The sequence below is a fragment of the Callithrix jacchus genome, chromosome 10 (assembly GCF_049354715.1).
Source record: "Callithrix jacchus isolate 240 chromosome 10, calJac240_pri, whole genome shotgun sequence".
Lineage (NCBI taxonomy): Eukaryota > Metazoa > Chordata > Mammalia > Primates > Cebidae > Callithrix > Callithrix jacchus.
The window spans coordinates 52978451-52995983 of NC_133511.1; the positions used below are offsets into that span (position 1 = coordinate 52978451).

The following is a 17533-nucleotide window of genomic DNA, read 5'->3' on the forward strand; positions in this document are numbered from 1 at the left end:
ACTGATTCATTCTTTTCATTTCTGCAAAGCGTTTTATTATATGATATACAAAATTTGTTTATCCATTCACCTATTGAAATACATTTAGGTTCTTTCAACTTTTTGGCTATTATAAATAGAGCTGCTGTGAACATTCATATATAAGACTTTCATTTCTCTTGGGTAGCTATGGCTATGATTGAAATGCCTGAGTCATATGCTACTACATGTTTAGCTTTTTCAGAGATGAACAAATTGTTTTCAATTAGGTTGCTCTTATTTATATGCCCCTTAGCAGTAGATGACAGTTAAGCTTCTCCACATCCTTGGTAGCAGTTAGTATAGTCAGTTTTGTAATTAGTCATTTTAGTGAGTGTATAGTGGTATCTCATTCTGGTTCTAATTGACATTTAATCTGCAACTGGTTTTAACTTGCAGTGATATAGAGCATCATTTAATGTGCTTATCTGCTATCCATGCATCTTCCTTCTCATGTAAAATGTGTTCAAATATTTTGCCCATATTAAAAGTCAGATTGTTTTTCTATTATTGGGTTTTGAGCACATTGACTTACACCACTGCCTTCTGGCCTTCATTGTTTCTGCTAGGAAGTCAGCTGTTAATCTTTGAGGTTCCTTTGCAAGTGATATATTATTTTTCTCTTCTTTCAAAATTATCTGTCTTGGATTTTTCCGCATTTTTCCTTTAATATTCTATGGCTCTCTTTGTGTTTACCTAACTCAGAGTTCACTGAGTTTCCTGCATGTGTAGGTTATTGTTTTTCAATAAATTGGGAACGTTTTCAGCCATTATTTCTTTCAGTATTTTTTCTCCTTACCTTTCCCCTCTCCTTCCCTCCCCTCCCCTCCTGATACTCACATTACATGTATATTGGTGTACTTAATGGTAACTCATCTTTCTCTAAAGTTCTGTTTACTTCTCTTCATTCTTTTCTCCTGCTCAGGAATGAATAATCTCTATTGACCTATATCCTTAAGCTCAGAAATTCTTTCTTCTGCCAATTCAAACCTATTGTCAAGCCCTTCTAATAAATTTTTACATTTTAGTTATTGTACTTTAAACTCCAGAATTTCCATTAAAATATCTGTCTTTAATGATATTCTCTATCTGATGCAACATTGTCACTATACCTTCTCTTACCTTTTTTAGTCAAGCTTTTCTTTATTTCTGTGAACATATTTATAACAGTTACTTTAAAAATAATTTCCTATTAAAGCCAACATCTGACCACTCTTATGGGCAGTTTCTGTTGTCCGGTTATTTTTATGTTTTTGTTTTTTCCAGTGCCTAGGTCATACTTTCCTGTTTCCTTACATGACTCAAAAAAAATTTTGGTGGAAACTGAATATTTTAGATAATATACTGTAGCAACTCTAGATACTGAATATCCCATTCTCAGTCTCATTGCTGCTTATCTGCTTGTCTAATGACTAAATTATTTTAGTAAAGTCTACTTCTCCCCTAGAGTGTCCAGCCTCTGATGCTGCTCTTCAGGATGGTACAGCTTTGGACATGCCTGCAGTCACCTTGGGATGAGATTGGTACTGGTAGGGCTCCTTGCCATCTTTCCCTGACTTTGGATCTGGAGAGTAAGGAAAATGGCAAGCTTCTCTCCAAGTGATTCTCACATACTGTGAGCTGAGAATTCAGTGGGAATAGGGAGGGGCTGTAGTCTGGTCCTCTTAGCTTTCCTCTTCTGGCATGGAACTACCACCTCAATAAGGACCCAATACTCTCTGCATGGGGGAAGGGTTGTAAGAACCCAGTATTCTCTGTATGCTATGCCCAAGGTAGAACCTCCATTCCAAGAGTAAGAGTTGAGTAGAAGAGGGGAGCTTCCACCTCTCAGTAACATTCACCTGTGATTTAACCTCAGCAACAGGCAACAAGGGGCAGAATGAGAGTTGTTAAGGTCTTGTCTCTCCTGGAAAAAAAAGCCTCTGATTGGAAGCGAAGGAGGGAAAGAGTCTTATGTTCTTGGCTGCAGTTGTCTGGAGTGGAGCCTACCTTGCCAAGCTGTGAGGGGAGAGGGTGGAAGCAGTCTTGTTCAAATACCACAGAATCTCACCTTTCTTACTAAATTTTCTAAAAGAGATGTTTCTTCATTTGCTGTTTGTCCTCAGGACCACTTCCAGAGACTTTAAATAGTTGGAGATTCTACTAATTTTTTTTTCCTTCAAGCAGCAGAGATGGAAAAAATAATCTTCACCAGTTTTACCAGGGAATGTATCAATAGAACTCTTCATGCTGTTATGCAAGAAGTCAATCTTCCTATTGAGTTTCAACAGTTCTTTATATATTGCAGATAAAGCTCTCTACTGGACAGTGATTTGCAATATTTTCTACCAGTATGTAAGTTGTCTTTTCATTCTCTTAATCCTGTCTTTTGAGGAAACCAAAGCTTTATGTTTTGAGGCACTCCAACTTACCAAAATTTTCTTTTATGGACTGTATTTTTGGTGTCATATCTAAAAAAAATCTTTACCTAAATGAAGATCACAAATATTTTCTCTTTTCTTCCAGAAATTTTATAATTTTACATGTTACATTTAGGTCTCAAAATGATACATTTCAATTAAATTTATATATATGGCATAAGTTAGTTTTGTAATAATTTGCAATAGAAGCTAATCTTTTTTGCCATTTTTATTTCCCTTTAAAAAAAAATGCCAGCCCAGTTCTTCCAGCATGTTTAAAAGATTATTCTTAATCACCATTGCACCTTTGCCAAAAATCAGTTAACCAAATATGTCTGAGTTGATTTCTCAAGTCACTACGATGTTCCATTTACCTGTCTATCTTTACACCAATACTAAAATGTCTTGCTTATGATAGCTTTAGATTAAGTCTCCAAATCAGTTAACATAAGTCCCTTAACTTTGTTCTTTTATGAAGTAATTTTGGCTTCATAAAATTACTTTATGAATTATTTATTTATACCTTTTCCATTTCCGTACACATTTTAGAATCATCTTGCAAAATTCATTCATCAATTCTAATAGTTTTGTATATTTCATTGAATTTTCTAAGTAGATGATCAGGTTGTCTGCCTTTAAAGGCAGAATTATGCCAGGCATGGTGGCTCACACCTGTAATCCCAGCACTTTGGGAGGCCAAGGTGGGAGGATCACTTGAGCCCAGGAATTCAAAACCAGCCTAGGGATCACAGTGGGAATCTCTCTCTCTCTCAGTATATGTGTTTGTGTGTGTGTATATATATATATAGGGAGAGAGAGAGACAGATACATACTCATATATATAGAGAGAATATATGTGTGTGTGTATACATTACACACACACACACACACACACACACACACACACACAGCTGTAGTCCCACCTACTCGATACTTGGGAGGCTGAGGCAGGAAGATCATTTGAGCCTGGAAGGTTGATGTTGCCGCGAGCCATGACTGTACCACTGCACTCCAGCCTGCATGATAGGAAGACTCAAAAAATTAATAATAACAATTTAAAAATTAAATGAAGGCAGAATTATTTCTTACTTTCCAATTTGTATGGGTTTATTCCTTCTTTATGTCTTACTGCAATGACTAGAACCTCTAGTACAATGTTAAGTAGTGGTAAAAGCAGGCATTCTTGCCTTGTTGATAATCTTAGAGGAATTTGGTCTTTCACAGTTAAGTATAACATTAGCTACAGAGTTTTTGTTGATGACCTTTATTATAAAATCTTTAATATTCCTCATTTGAGGAAATTCCCTTCTATTCCTAGTTTACTGAAAGTTATGAGAAATGAATTTAAGTTGTGCCATATGTATTTCCTGATTCTACTGAGATAATCACATGGTGTTTTGTTTTTTTGTAAATATAATGGATTGCAATGATTGATTTGATAACCTTGACTTCCTAAGATAACCTCACTTGGTCATGTTATATTACCCTTTTTATTTATTGTTCAGTTTGCTAAAATTTTGTTTAAATTTTTTGTCTGTATGTTCAGGATGGATGTTGGGCTTTAGCTTTATTTTCTTGTAACCTCCTTACCTGGTTTTGGTTTCAGATAAATTCTGGCCTTAGACAATGAGATGAGAGGTCTTCTCTCCTCATTATTTTCTGAAATAATGTGGAGAATTGATGTATTTTTTTTTCCTTAGATGTTTTATAGAACGCATCAGTGAACCCAGCTGGGCCTAGAGTTTTATTTGACTAAGCAAAAAACATGTTGTTTAAATAAAAGTATCATTTCCTTAATAAATAGTGTTGTTCAGATTATCTAGTTCTTGCATGAGCTTTGTTAGTTTGTGTACGTCTTAGGCTGTTTTGCACTGCTATAACAAAATACAAAGACGGGGTAATTTATAACAAACAGGAATGTATTGGCTCAGCGTTCTGGAGGCTGGGAAATCCAAGACTGATGTGCTAGCATCTGGTGACGGCCTTCTTCTTGTGTCAATCCATGGCAGAAGGGCAAAAGAGGGCAAGAGAAAACAAGAAGAGGCCAAAATTGTCTTTTTATAAAGACTCCTTCCCATGATAACAAAACCATTCCTGCAATAATGGCATTAATCCATTTATAAAGACACATTTCTCATGATGTAAACACCTCTTTAAGGTGCCACCGCCCAACATTTCTGCATTGGGGATCAAGTTTCCAACACATGAACTTTGAAGGACGCATTCAAACCACTGTAGCATCTTTTAAGGTACCTGTCCATTTCATCAAAGTTGCCGAATTTTTTGGCATAAAGTTGTTTTCAGTGGTACCTGATTATACTTTCAGTTTCTGAGAAGCTACAGTGACATTGCCTCTCTTTATTCCTAACATTCCTATGCCTTTTCTCTTTTTTTCCCCCTCCAATCTGTTTGGCTAGAGGTTTATCAATTTTATTGATTTTTCTCAAAAAACAAACTTGTGGTTTTATTAACTTTTCTCCACGGTTTTTCCATTATTTTATTTCTTTGACTTCTGATTTTACCATTATTACCACCTTTTCCTTTAAGAAAAATTAAAGATTGCATTACTTGTATCAAAAATGTCAATATATCATATTTTTTTTTTCAATCTGGTCAATCTACTTTTTAACTTATGGGGGGGGCAGGGTCTCACTCTGTCACCCCAGGCTGGGGTGCAGTGCCATGATCTCAGCTCACTGCAACCTCCATCTCCTGGGTTCAAGTCATTTTCGTGCATCAGCCTCCTAAGCAGCTGGGATTACAGGTGCCCACCACCATGCCCAGATCATTTTTTTGTATTTTTATTAGAGACAGGGTTTTACCACATTGGTCAGTCTGGTCTTGAACTCTTGACCTCAAATGATCCACCCTCCTTGGCCTCACAAAGTGCTGGGATTACAGGTGTCAGCCACTGTGGCTGGCCTTAACTTATTTTCATTTCTTCATTAGAATCGTGTCATTTTTAAGTACTTGGGGATTTTCCAAATATTTTTGTCCCCTTGTTCTCCCTTCACCACTTCCTTTTTCTTCCTTCTTTTCTATTAACTAAATTGTTTTTAATGAGTCCAATGTATTTCCTTTGTTAGCTTATCAGCTATAATTTTATTTATGTGGGGAAAGAAATTACTTTAGGGTTTATATTATGCATCTGTAACATGCAGTTTTCCTTCATGTAATGAACATGCTTATTTCATAGCTCATATGAAACGTAACAATGATATAATTCCATTTGCTACATCCTGAACTTTGTGTGACTGTTTTATTTCAACGTTATAAACTCCACTATAAACTGTTACTATTTTTGCTTAAAGCAATCAATTATCTTTTAAATTGATTTAAAAATAACAAAAAGGTTTTTTAAAAAATACATTGTATTTTCATTGCTTACAAGTTATTTTCTGGTCCTTTTATATCTTCTAAATCTCTACTTAAATGTTAAACTGCTTTCTTGACCATAGGGCATATAGTTATGATATTATTTTGCAGTTATTCTACTATTTGTGTCATTTCTGAGTCTATTTCTATCACTTCTTTCTTCCTCTTGCAGGCTGTATTTTTCAGTTTTTGTACTTTGTTCTAGAAGACAGTTATTTGGAAACCATTTGAGGCTTTTAAACTTCAACAGGTTTAGTCTAGGATTAATTTTGCTCCCCTAAAAGACTGTATTTTCCTGACTGCTCGATCTAGTGCCCATTGAAAAATGAATTGTCCTACTCAACTGGTTAGCAGGAACACGAACTACTCACTTCCTTGTGTGAACTCTAATGATTGCTCCCTCTGCTGTTTTCAGGTGGTTCTTTCTCCAGCCTTAGTAACTTTCCCACACGTCGAAGTACTCAGCTTGTCTCAAGGGGACCCTCTTTAGATATGCAAGCCTTCTTTCTGTGTAGCTCTCTCCTCTTTTGTGCTCTGCCTTATGAATTTCATCTACTTTAGGCCTCTCTGGACTCCCACTTCTGTTTGCTCAACTCAGAGAAACCTCTGGTTTCTTAGTTTTCTTTCCTTTGGCTGCAGTCTGTAATCTATCTCCAGGTATCAGTTAGGGCAATCATAAAACTCAACTCATTTGTGTTCCTTCTTCCAGGATTGTAGCTCTTCACTGCTTCATGCCTAGTGTCTGAAACTATTGTTTTATTACATATAGTATTGTCCAGTCTTCTAGTTGTTTCAGATGAAAAGGCAAATCTTGTTCCTATTCTTTTAAGTTAAGCTGAAAGTAAACATCAACCACTTTGGGAGGCAAGGTTTTTTAGTTTTTTATTTCAGTGTTTTAAAATTAATTTTAAGGAAGGTGAACAAAGATGCTACTTAAACTTTCAACTCTTACAGCTCTGAGTTCAAATTCCAGTATTATGACCTTGGGTAAATTACCATACTTTTTAATGTACTCTTGCTGGAAGTTAAGTTAGTTCAATTATTCTTACCCCCAAATTGGGCACATTTTAGAAACTCTCAGTTAATAAGAGGTAATGCTAAGATGAAGTCACAGAAATAATTTGTGTTCACTTATTTATTTAAATTTTTTTTCAACTTTTATTTTAGTTTCAGGGGGTGCATGTTTGTTAGGTCAGTATACTGTAACATGCTGAAGTTTGGCATATGAATGATCCCATCACCCAGGCACTGAGCACAGTACCTAACAGTTTGGATCCTTGCCCCTCTCTCTTCCTCCTCCTCAGTTGTTCCCAGTTTCTATTGTCGCCATCTTTATATCTCTGAATACCCAATGCTGAAAGTATTGTTTTTAAACTTTTTGATTCCCAGTTCCCTAGGTCAAAAACAGAACTAGTAATACCCACCTGATAAGGTGTGAGGATTGAGTTTCATGATATAAACAATTTACCGCATATAGATTCGCCTCTTAAATTTTAGTTTCCTTCTCTTTCCTCTAAAAATGAGTATACCTATATTGAAAAGAGTAATTCCAGCACTTTTCCTCTCTCAAATATCTAGGATCCTGTCTGTTACAGAAAAACAAGAAAACAACAATTTTTTTCCATAAGATGCCACTGAAAAGCCAGGTATAAAACGTAATTCTGGGCAAACTGCCTGTGATTCTTCACTCCATGAAACTAAGTGGGCGTGGGAGCTTTTATGCTGCCCTGTCTACTTCTGGTTTTGATTAAAAAGTTTTTAAAGTGGGGAACAATCCAGAATTCCAGCTCTGTCAGGAAAAAAAACAAACAAATGAAACATATGACAAATCATTTATCTAGGACCTGAAGCCAAACTGGCTTCAATAGCTGCTAGAATAGTAGTAGGAGCCAATTTCCTGCAGTATTTACAAAATCATTTATAAGAGTAATATTTTCCAGACTTTTATGGGGACAATTAAGTGTGAATTTTTGGTCTGCAGACTCTATAAAGTTAGCAGGCATCCAACAGGCAGCTGCTGAGAAGACCACCTCCCATCCCAACACCACTCCCTATAATAAAGGCCTGACATATACTCAGATGGAGGATAAGCTGTGGTCTTTGCTCTTCAAATATGATACCACACTAAAAAAGCAACAGGTGAATACATAGCGAATCAGAATCAAATGAAATGTGCTTTATTAGGGGTATCAGCAAACTGCTGCACTAGGACAGAGATAAAAGATGAGAAAAGGGTTATCTGGATAAAGACGGAGGAACATAGTTACAGCTTTTCACTGACTACATTGAGTCTGCCTAGTAAATTTGTCCATATTGAATAGACTTTGGCTGCTCTAGCTGGAGAAGCCCTTTTAGTGGGAATTAAAGCAACCAATGGCATAGTATTAGCAACTGAGGAGAGTAGAAATCTATTCTAAATGATGAGCAAAGTGTATACAGAGTGGAACCAACTGCCAAACACACAGGTTTGGTGTATATTGGCATGGGTGCGGATTACAGAGTGCTTGTGCATAGAGCTCAAAAGCTAGCTCAGCAATACTATCTTGTTTACCAAGAGTCCATTCCCACAACGCAGCTGGTACAGAAATTAGCTCCTGAGATGCAAGAATACACCCAATCAGGTGGTATTTGTTCATTTGGAGTCTTTCTACTTATTTGTGGTTGTGGGGGACAGACATATTTATTCAGGCAGATCCACTGGGAGCTTTTTTTAATGCCACAGCAATGGGAAAGAACTGTGTGAATGGGAAAACTTTCTTTGAGAGAAGATACAATGAAGATCTGAAACTTAAGATGCTATTCATATAGCCATCTTAACCCTAAAGGAAAGTGTTAAAAGGCAAATGACTGAAGATAACCTAGAAGTTGGAATCTTCGACGAAGCTGGATTTAGAAAGTTTATTTCATCCAACTGAAGTTAAGGATTACTTGGCTGCCATAGAATAATAACAAAGTGACTGAAAAAATCCAGAATTTCAGATATTTTATCTACTTAAACATGTTTAAAGGATGTTTTGTTTTGCAGGCTCTTTTCAGATTTATTCCTACATAGTTAATAAACTGATGTTTTTAAAATGATACTTATAAGGCCAGGCACAATGGCTCACTCCTATAATCGGAGCACTTTGGGAGGCTGAGGAGGGAGAACTGCTTTAGCCCAAGAATTTAAAACCAGCCAAGGCAACACAGTGAGACCCCTGTCTCTACTAAAAAAAAAATTAGGTAAGTTGGCATGTGCCTGTAGTCCCAAGCTACTAGGAAAGCTGAGGTGGAAGGATTACTTCAGCCTGGGACACTGAGGCTGCAGTCAGCCATGACCATGTTACTGGTTGGAAAAGTATCTGGACAAGAAGAAAGGAATGACACAAAAGGCCTAGAACAATTATGATTCAGCCCTGGGGCTAGGCATGTAACTTTCTTAAACATCAGTGTTCTCTCAGCAAGCAAAAATTGCTATGAGTTGAGCAATTAACAATGACTGCAATCCATTTTTGAATTTTAATCCAAGTTATAGGAATGTTTTTTTCTAGTGAAAAAAAAAATCCTCAGATGATTCAGTTATGCCTCTAGTTTTACAGATTCATATATCCTGCCCTTTTGGGTCTGAAGAGAGCCTTAGTACTATCCCTGAGAAATGACAGGCTACCAAAACTGCAGACTCAGATTTAGATGCAAACGAATTTCTTCCTGAAGATTATTTCTTCCTGCAGATATTATCTACCTTCAGTTTTCCCTGAAATAAACAGAAAAATGAGTACTTTTGTTTTTTTCCCTTGAGAACTCAAGATGAAGAAATACACAGCAAAGATATGGCAGGAAAGCACAGGCCAGGGAAGGTAAAGAAAGGACTAGGAGAAAAGAGATGAGGCTTGAAATGTCTTTCTAGTCTCTTCTCTCCCATGCCTTTTGGCATCAATCCCATAATAACAAACCACAGGATGTACTTCATGCGTTAAACCTTTGGCACTAATCTTTCTCTATAGCTTCAGGGTCCTCTTAGGTGACCAAAAATAATTTGAAAAAAAATTAATTTAAAAGATCAACTAACTACTGAAAAAAGTTTAAGACATGGAGGAACTAGACTTCAAAATTAACTGGTCTAAGTTCAGGGATGGAAGAAAGTAGTAATGCAGGGTGACTTCAGCCAACACAGGTCTACAGGTCTACTTTGTGGAAGGCTAAACCTCTCAAGACAGAGAGGGATGCTGAGTGTGAGCAAGGCATGTTATATGCCTGTGGCCTCTATCCCAAGACCAGGGAACATCCTATAACCCACAGTCTGACAAGATTAGAATGTTATGCTGTGTGGAGGCAGCAGGCTGGGGGTTGGGGAGAGTATGGCACAAAACTGAACATTATTTAAAAAAAAAACTGAACAGGCAAGCTACAGCAGTTTGTGAGCTAAAGAAAGAAGTGTGAACTGCACTTGGCCCTGACGGCCCTGATGTTGACCAGATGGTACATGTGTCTGTGGTCATTACTGGGATTTCCACGTCTGCTGCAACAAAAGATAAAACCCAATACATTATTTCATGTAAAACACATTCGTAGGATGGACAGATGGAAAAAAAAATGGAGAAAATAAAAGGAAATAGGAAAGTCCAGAGTCAAGTGGTGTTACGGGGTTCTAAGAAGGGAAGAAATTAATTGTTCTGGATTTAAAGGCCTCACATAGAGAAACATCTTTCCGTATCTGTGCAATTATCTTCTACATCATCCTGCCTAAGAAATACAGAGCATACAAAAAAATCACTGTACCTGGAAATGTTTACTCCATTGTTATCACTGTTATGATCTCTCCAGAGCCCCTCATTTGAACGGCTGGCGTAAGAGGGTGCAATGAAGTCCAAGGAGAATAGTTAGCATAAAGTAACACCAGCAAGCAGAGAATGGACAAGGTTGGGGGCGGGGGGCAGCGAGAGCGAGAGCGAGAGCGACAGCGAGAGCGAGCGAGAGAGAGCGAGAGAGAGAGAGAGACAGACAGAGAGAGAAACAGAGACAGACAGAGACAGAGAGAGACAGAGACAGAGAGACAGAGAGAGAGACCACATAAAACAACAACAGAATCATTTCCAAAGATCAGATATTCTTTCCTCCAACCAAAAGTCACTCATTTTTCTCTGTGTGTAAAACCACACGCATTCTTATTTACCATAGCTGTAAGCTTAAGGCCATGCACTCACTACCCTGCTACAGTCATAGGACACAAGCTACATCATGGCCAAGTTACTACCCTCTTCTGCTCCTAGAAGTCACACACCAGAGTCATTTTCATTTCTTTATAGTTACCCATTTTGAAACTACAAAGGCACCTGAGGCTACTAAACAGAAACAGTACCACACAGTCCTAGAATCCCAGACAGCACCCCAATCTCAGGGTCATCTTTGTCCTTGACACTCCTTTCTTTGTTAATTCCTTGCTAAGAAGAAATGATAGAGCTGGCAGCAACAGTGGCTTTAGCACCAACAGTAAAGGACTTGAGGCAACTGTAAACATCGCTTTCACAATGAAGGTAACCTTATTACTCATCACATTCAAAGTGTAGCCCTAAAGAAAATATTCATTTGTTATTCCTTTTCTTGTATTTTTTCTTGGTCACTGTTTTCAGCTGTGCGAAGTAAATAAATTCTCTATGTGAACATGATTACCGGGGGAGACGCAGCAACAGGTCAAGGTGTTAGGAGAGAGAATGTTTATATCTTAGCAAGGAATGTATACTTTTGGCTTCGAGAAACCAAGGGCAACGCTGTTGCTGTGTCAAACAACTTATTACTCATACAAATAAAAATATGGCTAGGTACGGTGGCTCACAACTGGAATCCCAGAGTCTTAGGAGGCCAAGCAAAGAGGATTTCTTGAGGCCAGGAGTTCGAGACCAACCTGGACAACATAGCAACAACTTGTTTCTACAAAAAAAATGTTTTTAATTAGCCAGGCATGGTGACACATGCTTGTTGTCCCCGCTATTAGAGACTGAGGGGAAAGGACCGCTTGAGCCAAGGAATTTGAGGTTTCAGTGAGCTATGATTGTACCACTGTACTCCAACCTGGGGAACAGAGTGAGACCCCCTCTCAAAAAATAAAGAATAAATCACATGGAGAATCTCTGAGCTAATGATTTCTCTGCTCCAAAAACAACACTTGGGCCATTGCTCCAGTGGTCAGTTCCCTTCAGCCCCCACAAGAAGTTCCTAGTTAGCACCAAGGTAGAAGTTGTGACACAGACAAGTGGACAAAGCTCATTGAGAGTAAAGGACATTGATTTTCATTACCTATGAAATGTAGAACACTTAGCTGCTCAGAGATATGATAAAATACAAGCAGGAAACAATTCCATCAGCATTGACAACTAAATAAAATGTTAGCCCAGATACAAACTACAAGGAGATGAACTTGAGCACAGCAAGAAAATACTGTGTGACATTTGCTCAATTTGGATTCCATCAAAAAAAAGACATGTCCATTCTAACAAAAGTTCATTATAAAATCTGAGAGCAAAAAATAAAAAGATAAAATTCTAAATTAAATAACAACTGATTAAACAACAAATGAAGGCAAAATATAAACTAGGTATCAACTGAGTGACGACTACATTTATAGTTCAAGAAAAAAGTTACAGAAGCAAATGCAGAATTTATGAACCAAAGGTGTTACTTCAAAAACGAGTAATAAAATGGACGCTGGAATTATCTAATGAAAAACTGTTAAGAATTGAATAGATCTGAGACAATCTGTCATCTTGCAAACTCAATCTTCACTCAGTTGGTACTAGTTCTAGGATTTTATTAATACAGAAAATAGCAATGAAATGACCATAATAATATTGCCCCAAATGCACTGTTTTTCAATCTCCATCTACATAAAAATGTCAGAAAGACTAAGGGGACATATTATTATTTACTGTAATCAGTTCCAGTGAAAACTTACTATTTCTTCAGGATATAAATAAACTAAAAAACATATTTTGGAATGCAGGATCTATTTAACTTTATTTATAATGGCAAAAAGTCATCAATCAATACCTGATTAGTTAGAGGTAGAAAGGTAATCATTCTGATTGTCTTCAAAAACACAAATTGTCTTTGTGTTTGTTCAAACAACTACACTTTGCAGTCTGTCCCAGTGAAATCAAACTGGACTTCTCAACCCACCACTGCAAATTGGTTAACTATTCACTCAAGCTATACATTCACCATTGTATTCTGCTTCACGACAGTTATTTCATTTTGCATTTTATATAAAATTTTTAAAATGACTGCAATTTATAAAAAACAAAAAAGTAAATTGTAGATATACACCTTTTTGACCAGCAACATTTTACTAAACAATCTCAGCAAATTTCGTAATTCGTCTTTTAATATCAGAGTCTTTTAATGTCAATGAAAACAATAATTTATGAATTAAAACATATTTTTTAACCTGACAGGAAAATATATAAACATACTTTCTGGACTGAGCAAATGAGGTGCAGTTAGCAGTGCTTTAATACTTCATTTTATACAGTAAACAGTACCAATCATCATTTTGATTCCAGTGAATAAAAATGAAGATTAAATTTATTAATCAATTTTGAAGTCTGAAACCAAAATGATCCTTTAACTGCATTGCCAAATGAACAGGTCAATTCTAAAAAGCTAATCATAATGCCAAATTTTGACCGAATTAAAAGTGGTTCTATTACCATGTACCAGAGTCTGTTTTTACGTTGGGTTTCTATTTGCCATAACAACCAAGGACTGAATTACATTTAAACAGAAGTATACAAGGCTTAATGACACTGAATATGGGGATTCAGCATTTTTAAAGTCTGGGTTATAATTCCTTTTGCAACACAAGTTCTACTGCATAATTCACATTGGCCTAAAAACTTTTTAGCGACAAAATTATATTTTAAAAATACCATCATCCCTACATGTTACGTCAACTATAGACGACGTCAGTCTTTTATTAACATAGAAAAGTGTAACTTTTCCTTGAAAAACTGTAAATAGTGACCATATTTCAATCACAGCTGTCCTGAATTTCTAATTATCAGCAGAACCTCTTTGTGCTAACAGTAAAAATGGTGACAATGATTTTCAAAAAGAAGGCTGGAGAACTGGAATCCAATTAGTGACAAAATGGACTTTTTAAACAACCACTGGATTTTTATATTGTTTTCAGGTGCAAAACATCTATTACATAAGCTAAACAGCTGAGAGGACACAAACTGCCAACTTGGCAAGATGACTTTGTTCCATAGGCTTTTGATCCCTTCTAATATAACAATGGCATATAAACTGTGCTATGAAGAATTATGTCCATATAAATGAAAACAAACATAATAAACCTATAGGAACTTTAAAAGTTTTGTTTTTAAATATTCAAGTGTAATACTCCTGTAAAAGATTAAAACATACATTTCAACTCTATCAGATGTGTCCATTTCCATTTGCCCCTTAATTGCCATCAGTACACAGGTTCACTGAGCAGCCAAATAGCCCAACTAACTGGTCACGAAGAGAGATGATGTTATTAGTTTAAAAACAAGCTGGATACCACGACATTTATCCAAATGGTATGAGACCCATCTTTGCATCCCTGAAGTAAGAATGGCCACTTCTCCAATTAAATTGCTCCACATGAAAGCAGCACTGTCCGTGGAGAGTTGCTTCAAATCTATAACATTCCACTACTACAGATACCAATTCAACCATTAAAAAAATATACAGACCAAATCCATGTACCCGTGATCCTTTGTAAATCCTAAAATGTAGAAATAATCCTAGTTTTAATCAAGAATTATATTGGAATGAACTAAAGACACCTTTTAAAATAATTTTAAGTGTCCTCTTGTTATTAAACTTCTACATAGATTATATAATATTGCTTGTGGACATAATTTGATCAATAATATATCATAATGTCAATCACTACAGTGTAGAATCTTATGTAGATCCAGAATCTTATTCTAGCTATGGAGGAAGCTTAATTATTAAGCAACACCTTCCTAAAAAGCTTCTGAATTTCTGAGTCATAAGGAAAACAAAACAAAGGAAAAGAGTATCTCTCACTGAAATAACACTGAGGTTCAAGCTTGGGCCCCCTTCTTTGTGTTCAACATAATTAACTCTCCAAGATAATTAGGAAACATTTAGTCACATTAATAAATTACAATCATCTTCAAGAAAACTCTGTGGGCAACTCTGGTGTTACTGTTGTGTATCTTGGATCCAACCTGGGGATGAAATCCTTAAAGTGTTTAGATGCATCAGTACCAAAAACATCAAGGACTTTTCGATTCATGACAGCAAATCTATAAAACAGAGAATATAGTAAACAAATGTTAATTAGTTTATAAAATAAAGTAATTCACTTTAGTTGACTTATCTTTTGTGGGATGGGAAAGACTAACATGGCAAAGGATCTAAATTCAATGGCAGATTCAAGTCACATGAATGTTCTTCTTTGAGATAAACTGTCTCATATTTTATTTAAAGAGATAATCCACAGATCTGAAATCATAGATTACAATCATGATTTCAAACCCTTCCAGAGTTCTTTCCACTAAACTGTATCAAATAGAAAATCAGGTTCATTATGATTTTTACAATGAATGAATTCACTGGAAACTAAACTATGAATGAGCTAACATTACCGATGAGGCAAAAGCATTACATGTAATTTCTCTCGTAATCGACATCTTAATGTCTCACAATCAAAAGAAAACACATTCAAATGTGCAAACATTTAATGACTAAAAGGCAAATTGCATGTAGGTTTTCAAATGTCTAATAGACACAACACAGTAAAAACATACCCTAATGTTAATCTATCACCTAACCTAAGTTATGTAACACTTTTTAAAGACACAAATTTAGCTAATGTACAGGATAGACCTTCTGTGTTTCTGTGCCTATTCACAAGAATTTTCTCTCTGGAGAAAACAGCTGAATGAAATTAGTTTTGAAATCACTGGCCAGCAGTTATCCTAAGAGCCTATAAATGTGACTTTTAGTACTTTTCCAAAGTAAGTTCCCTTCCAAAATAATCAACTAGTAAAACTCATTAATGTGTAAAAAACTAAGTGACAAAAAAATGATTTAACAATAATAATCTAAAGGATCTACAGTGACATGGATAAGAGGGAAGATTCTGAAGCCAGACTGCCTGGTTTATATTCCAGCGACTTCATTTACCACCTGGGTGACTCTGGCAAGCCATCTAATCCCTTTGTGCATTTTAGTTTCCTCGTGTGCAAAACAGGGATAATAATAGTACCTAACTCATAGAGTTATATTAAGGATTAAGTGTATATTTATGTATACATGTATATTTTACATGTGCCTCTTAAAACCGTATCTTGGGACCTGTAAGCACTATACAAGTATTTGCTATTATTCTTAGTAATGATAGTAATATGTGCAATTTACCCAGTGCTACTATAAGCATTTTAATTTTCCTACAATCATAGAATGTATGTATTATTGTTTCACTGTAGAGAGAAAAAAACTTAGGCTCAGGAGGGTAAATAATTTTCGACAGTAACACAGCTGAAGGTACCAGAACTGGAATCAAACTTAGGTCTGACTCCAAAGCTCATGCCTCTCAAAAAATTAGATGAAGATCAGGTAAGAAAACAAAACAAAGCAAAAATGATATATAAGGCAGAGGAAAGTATGCTTATAACAAGAGGCAACACAATATAACTTTTTCCAAAATGGAAATCGGTTAATTGTGTAGAGATGATTTTTAATGAATCTGTTTAATATTTTTAATCAAAAAGAAATGGCCAATGATTCAAAAAGTTAGACTTAATATTTATGTAGCAACTAATTAGTAGTTGGCAAATCAACATGATATTAATCTAGACTATCTAAAATATCTATAATATTATAGGGAAAAGTATAGTCAGAATAATGCTCACTCAAAAAATACCCCATATTATTCTTTAAGTTGCTCATATTTGATTTATACATAAATACCTACTTTACCACTGAAAGAATATTCCCTCAAAAGGATAAAACCACTCGTAATATTTTCAAAAAAACTGCTTAGTCACTTACTTGCCCTTGGTGAGTCTTAAAAGGAACTTCCAGTAAGAAGGTCTCAAGGTCTGAACTTCCATGACAGCCTATGATTATTCAATTTGAGAATTCTTTTAGTAAATACAAACATTATCAGCAGTCTCAGGCAATAGAATAGTTTTACCTGTATCTTTATTGCTCATTGCATTTTAAAACTGAAAGTGATGAAATACGCGAAAGTGTATTGATGCTTAAGTAACCATCAAGAATCTTTGTAAATATGCCTTCAAATAAAAATGTTGCTTTTGAAATAATAATTAAGTGAACAGTCATTATCAGGAAGCATTTACTGAGATATTCACATTTTATTAATTTTAATTAGTTTTTCAACCTGGCAGCATTTTGTGAGAAAGAGCAAATAAAAGTTTTTCCAAAAATTTTACAACAGTCCTAACACCTTTAATGTCAATAATAATGGTTACAGAACTTAGAGAGATTGAATGATGCTTATATGAAACTAGTTATCCCTCATCCTCCTTCTGAATAATATTGGAGAAATGCAATTATTTATATTTATGCCTATTATCAGCATATGCCTACTATCCTTTTTGTAATCAAAAGGAAGGATAATTAAATTGGGACATTCTTCCCAAGGGATTGGAATAATAATTTACTTATAAATTGTACTGTATTAAAACCTAAAAATTGGGGTACTCATAAAAAGGACCTAGCCC

General features: G+C 35.7%; 2 protein-coding genes and 1 pseudogene across 6 annotated transcripts in view; 1 reads left to right on the plus strand and 2 right to left on the minus strand.

Moving 5' to 3' along the window:
- Positions 1–14532, minus strand: part of LOC108593770 (uncharacterized) — a 32843-nt gene extending 18311 nt beyond the window's left edge. The window contains exon 1 of the mRNA XM_017977704.4: positions 1–14532. This exon is cut by the window's left edge and continues 13825 nt beyond it. The gene's annotated coding sequence lies outside the window, so the exon portion shown is untranslated.
- Positions 7958–8738, plus strand: LOC118145666 (proteasome subunit alpha type-2 pseudogene; annotated as a pseudogene).
- Positions 12036–17533, minus strand: part of TMEM135 (transmembrane protein 135) — a 343152-nt gene continuing 337654 nt past the window's right edge. For all 5 annotated transcript variants that reach the window (XM_017977705.4, XM_078339990.1, XM_035265296.3 and 2 more), the window contains 2 exons: positions 16839–16906; positions 12036–15088 (listed from right to left, as the gene is read on the minus strand). In XM_017977705.4, coding sequence (XP_017833194.1) covers positions 14956–15088; positions 16839–16906 — 201 coding nt within the window. In that variant the 3' untranslated portion in view covers positions 12036–14955. The remainder of the gene's footprint in view (positions 15089–16838; positions 16907–17533) is intronic.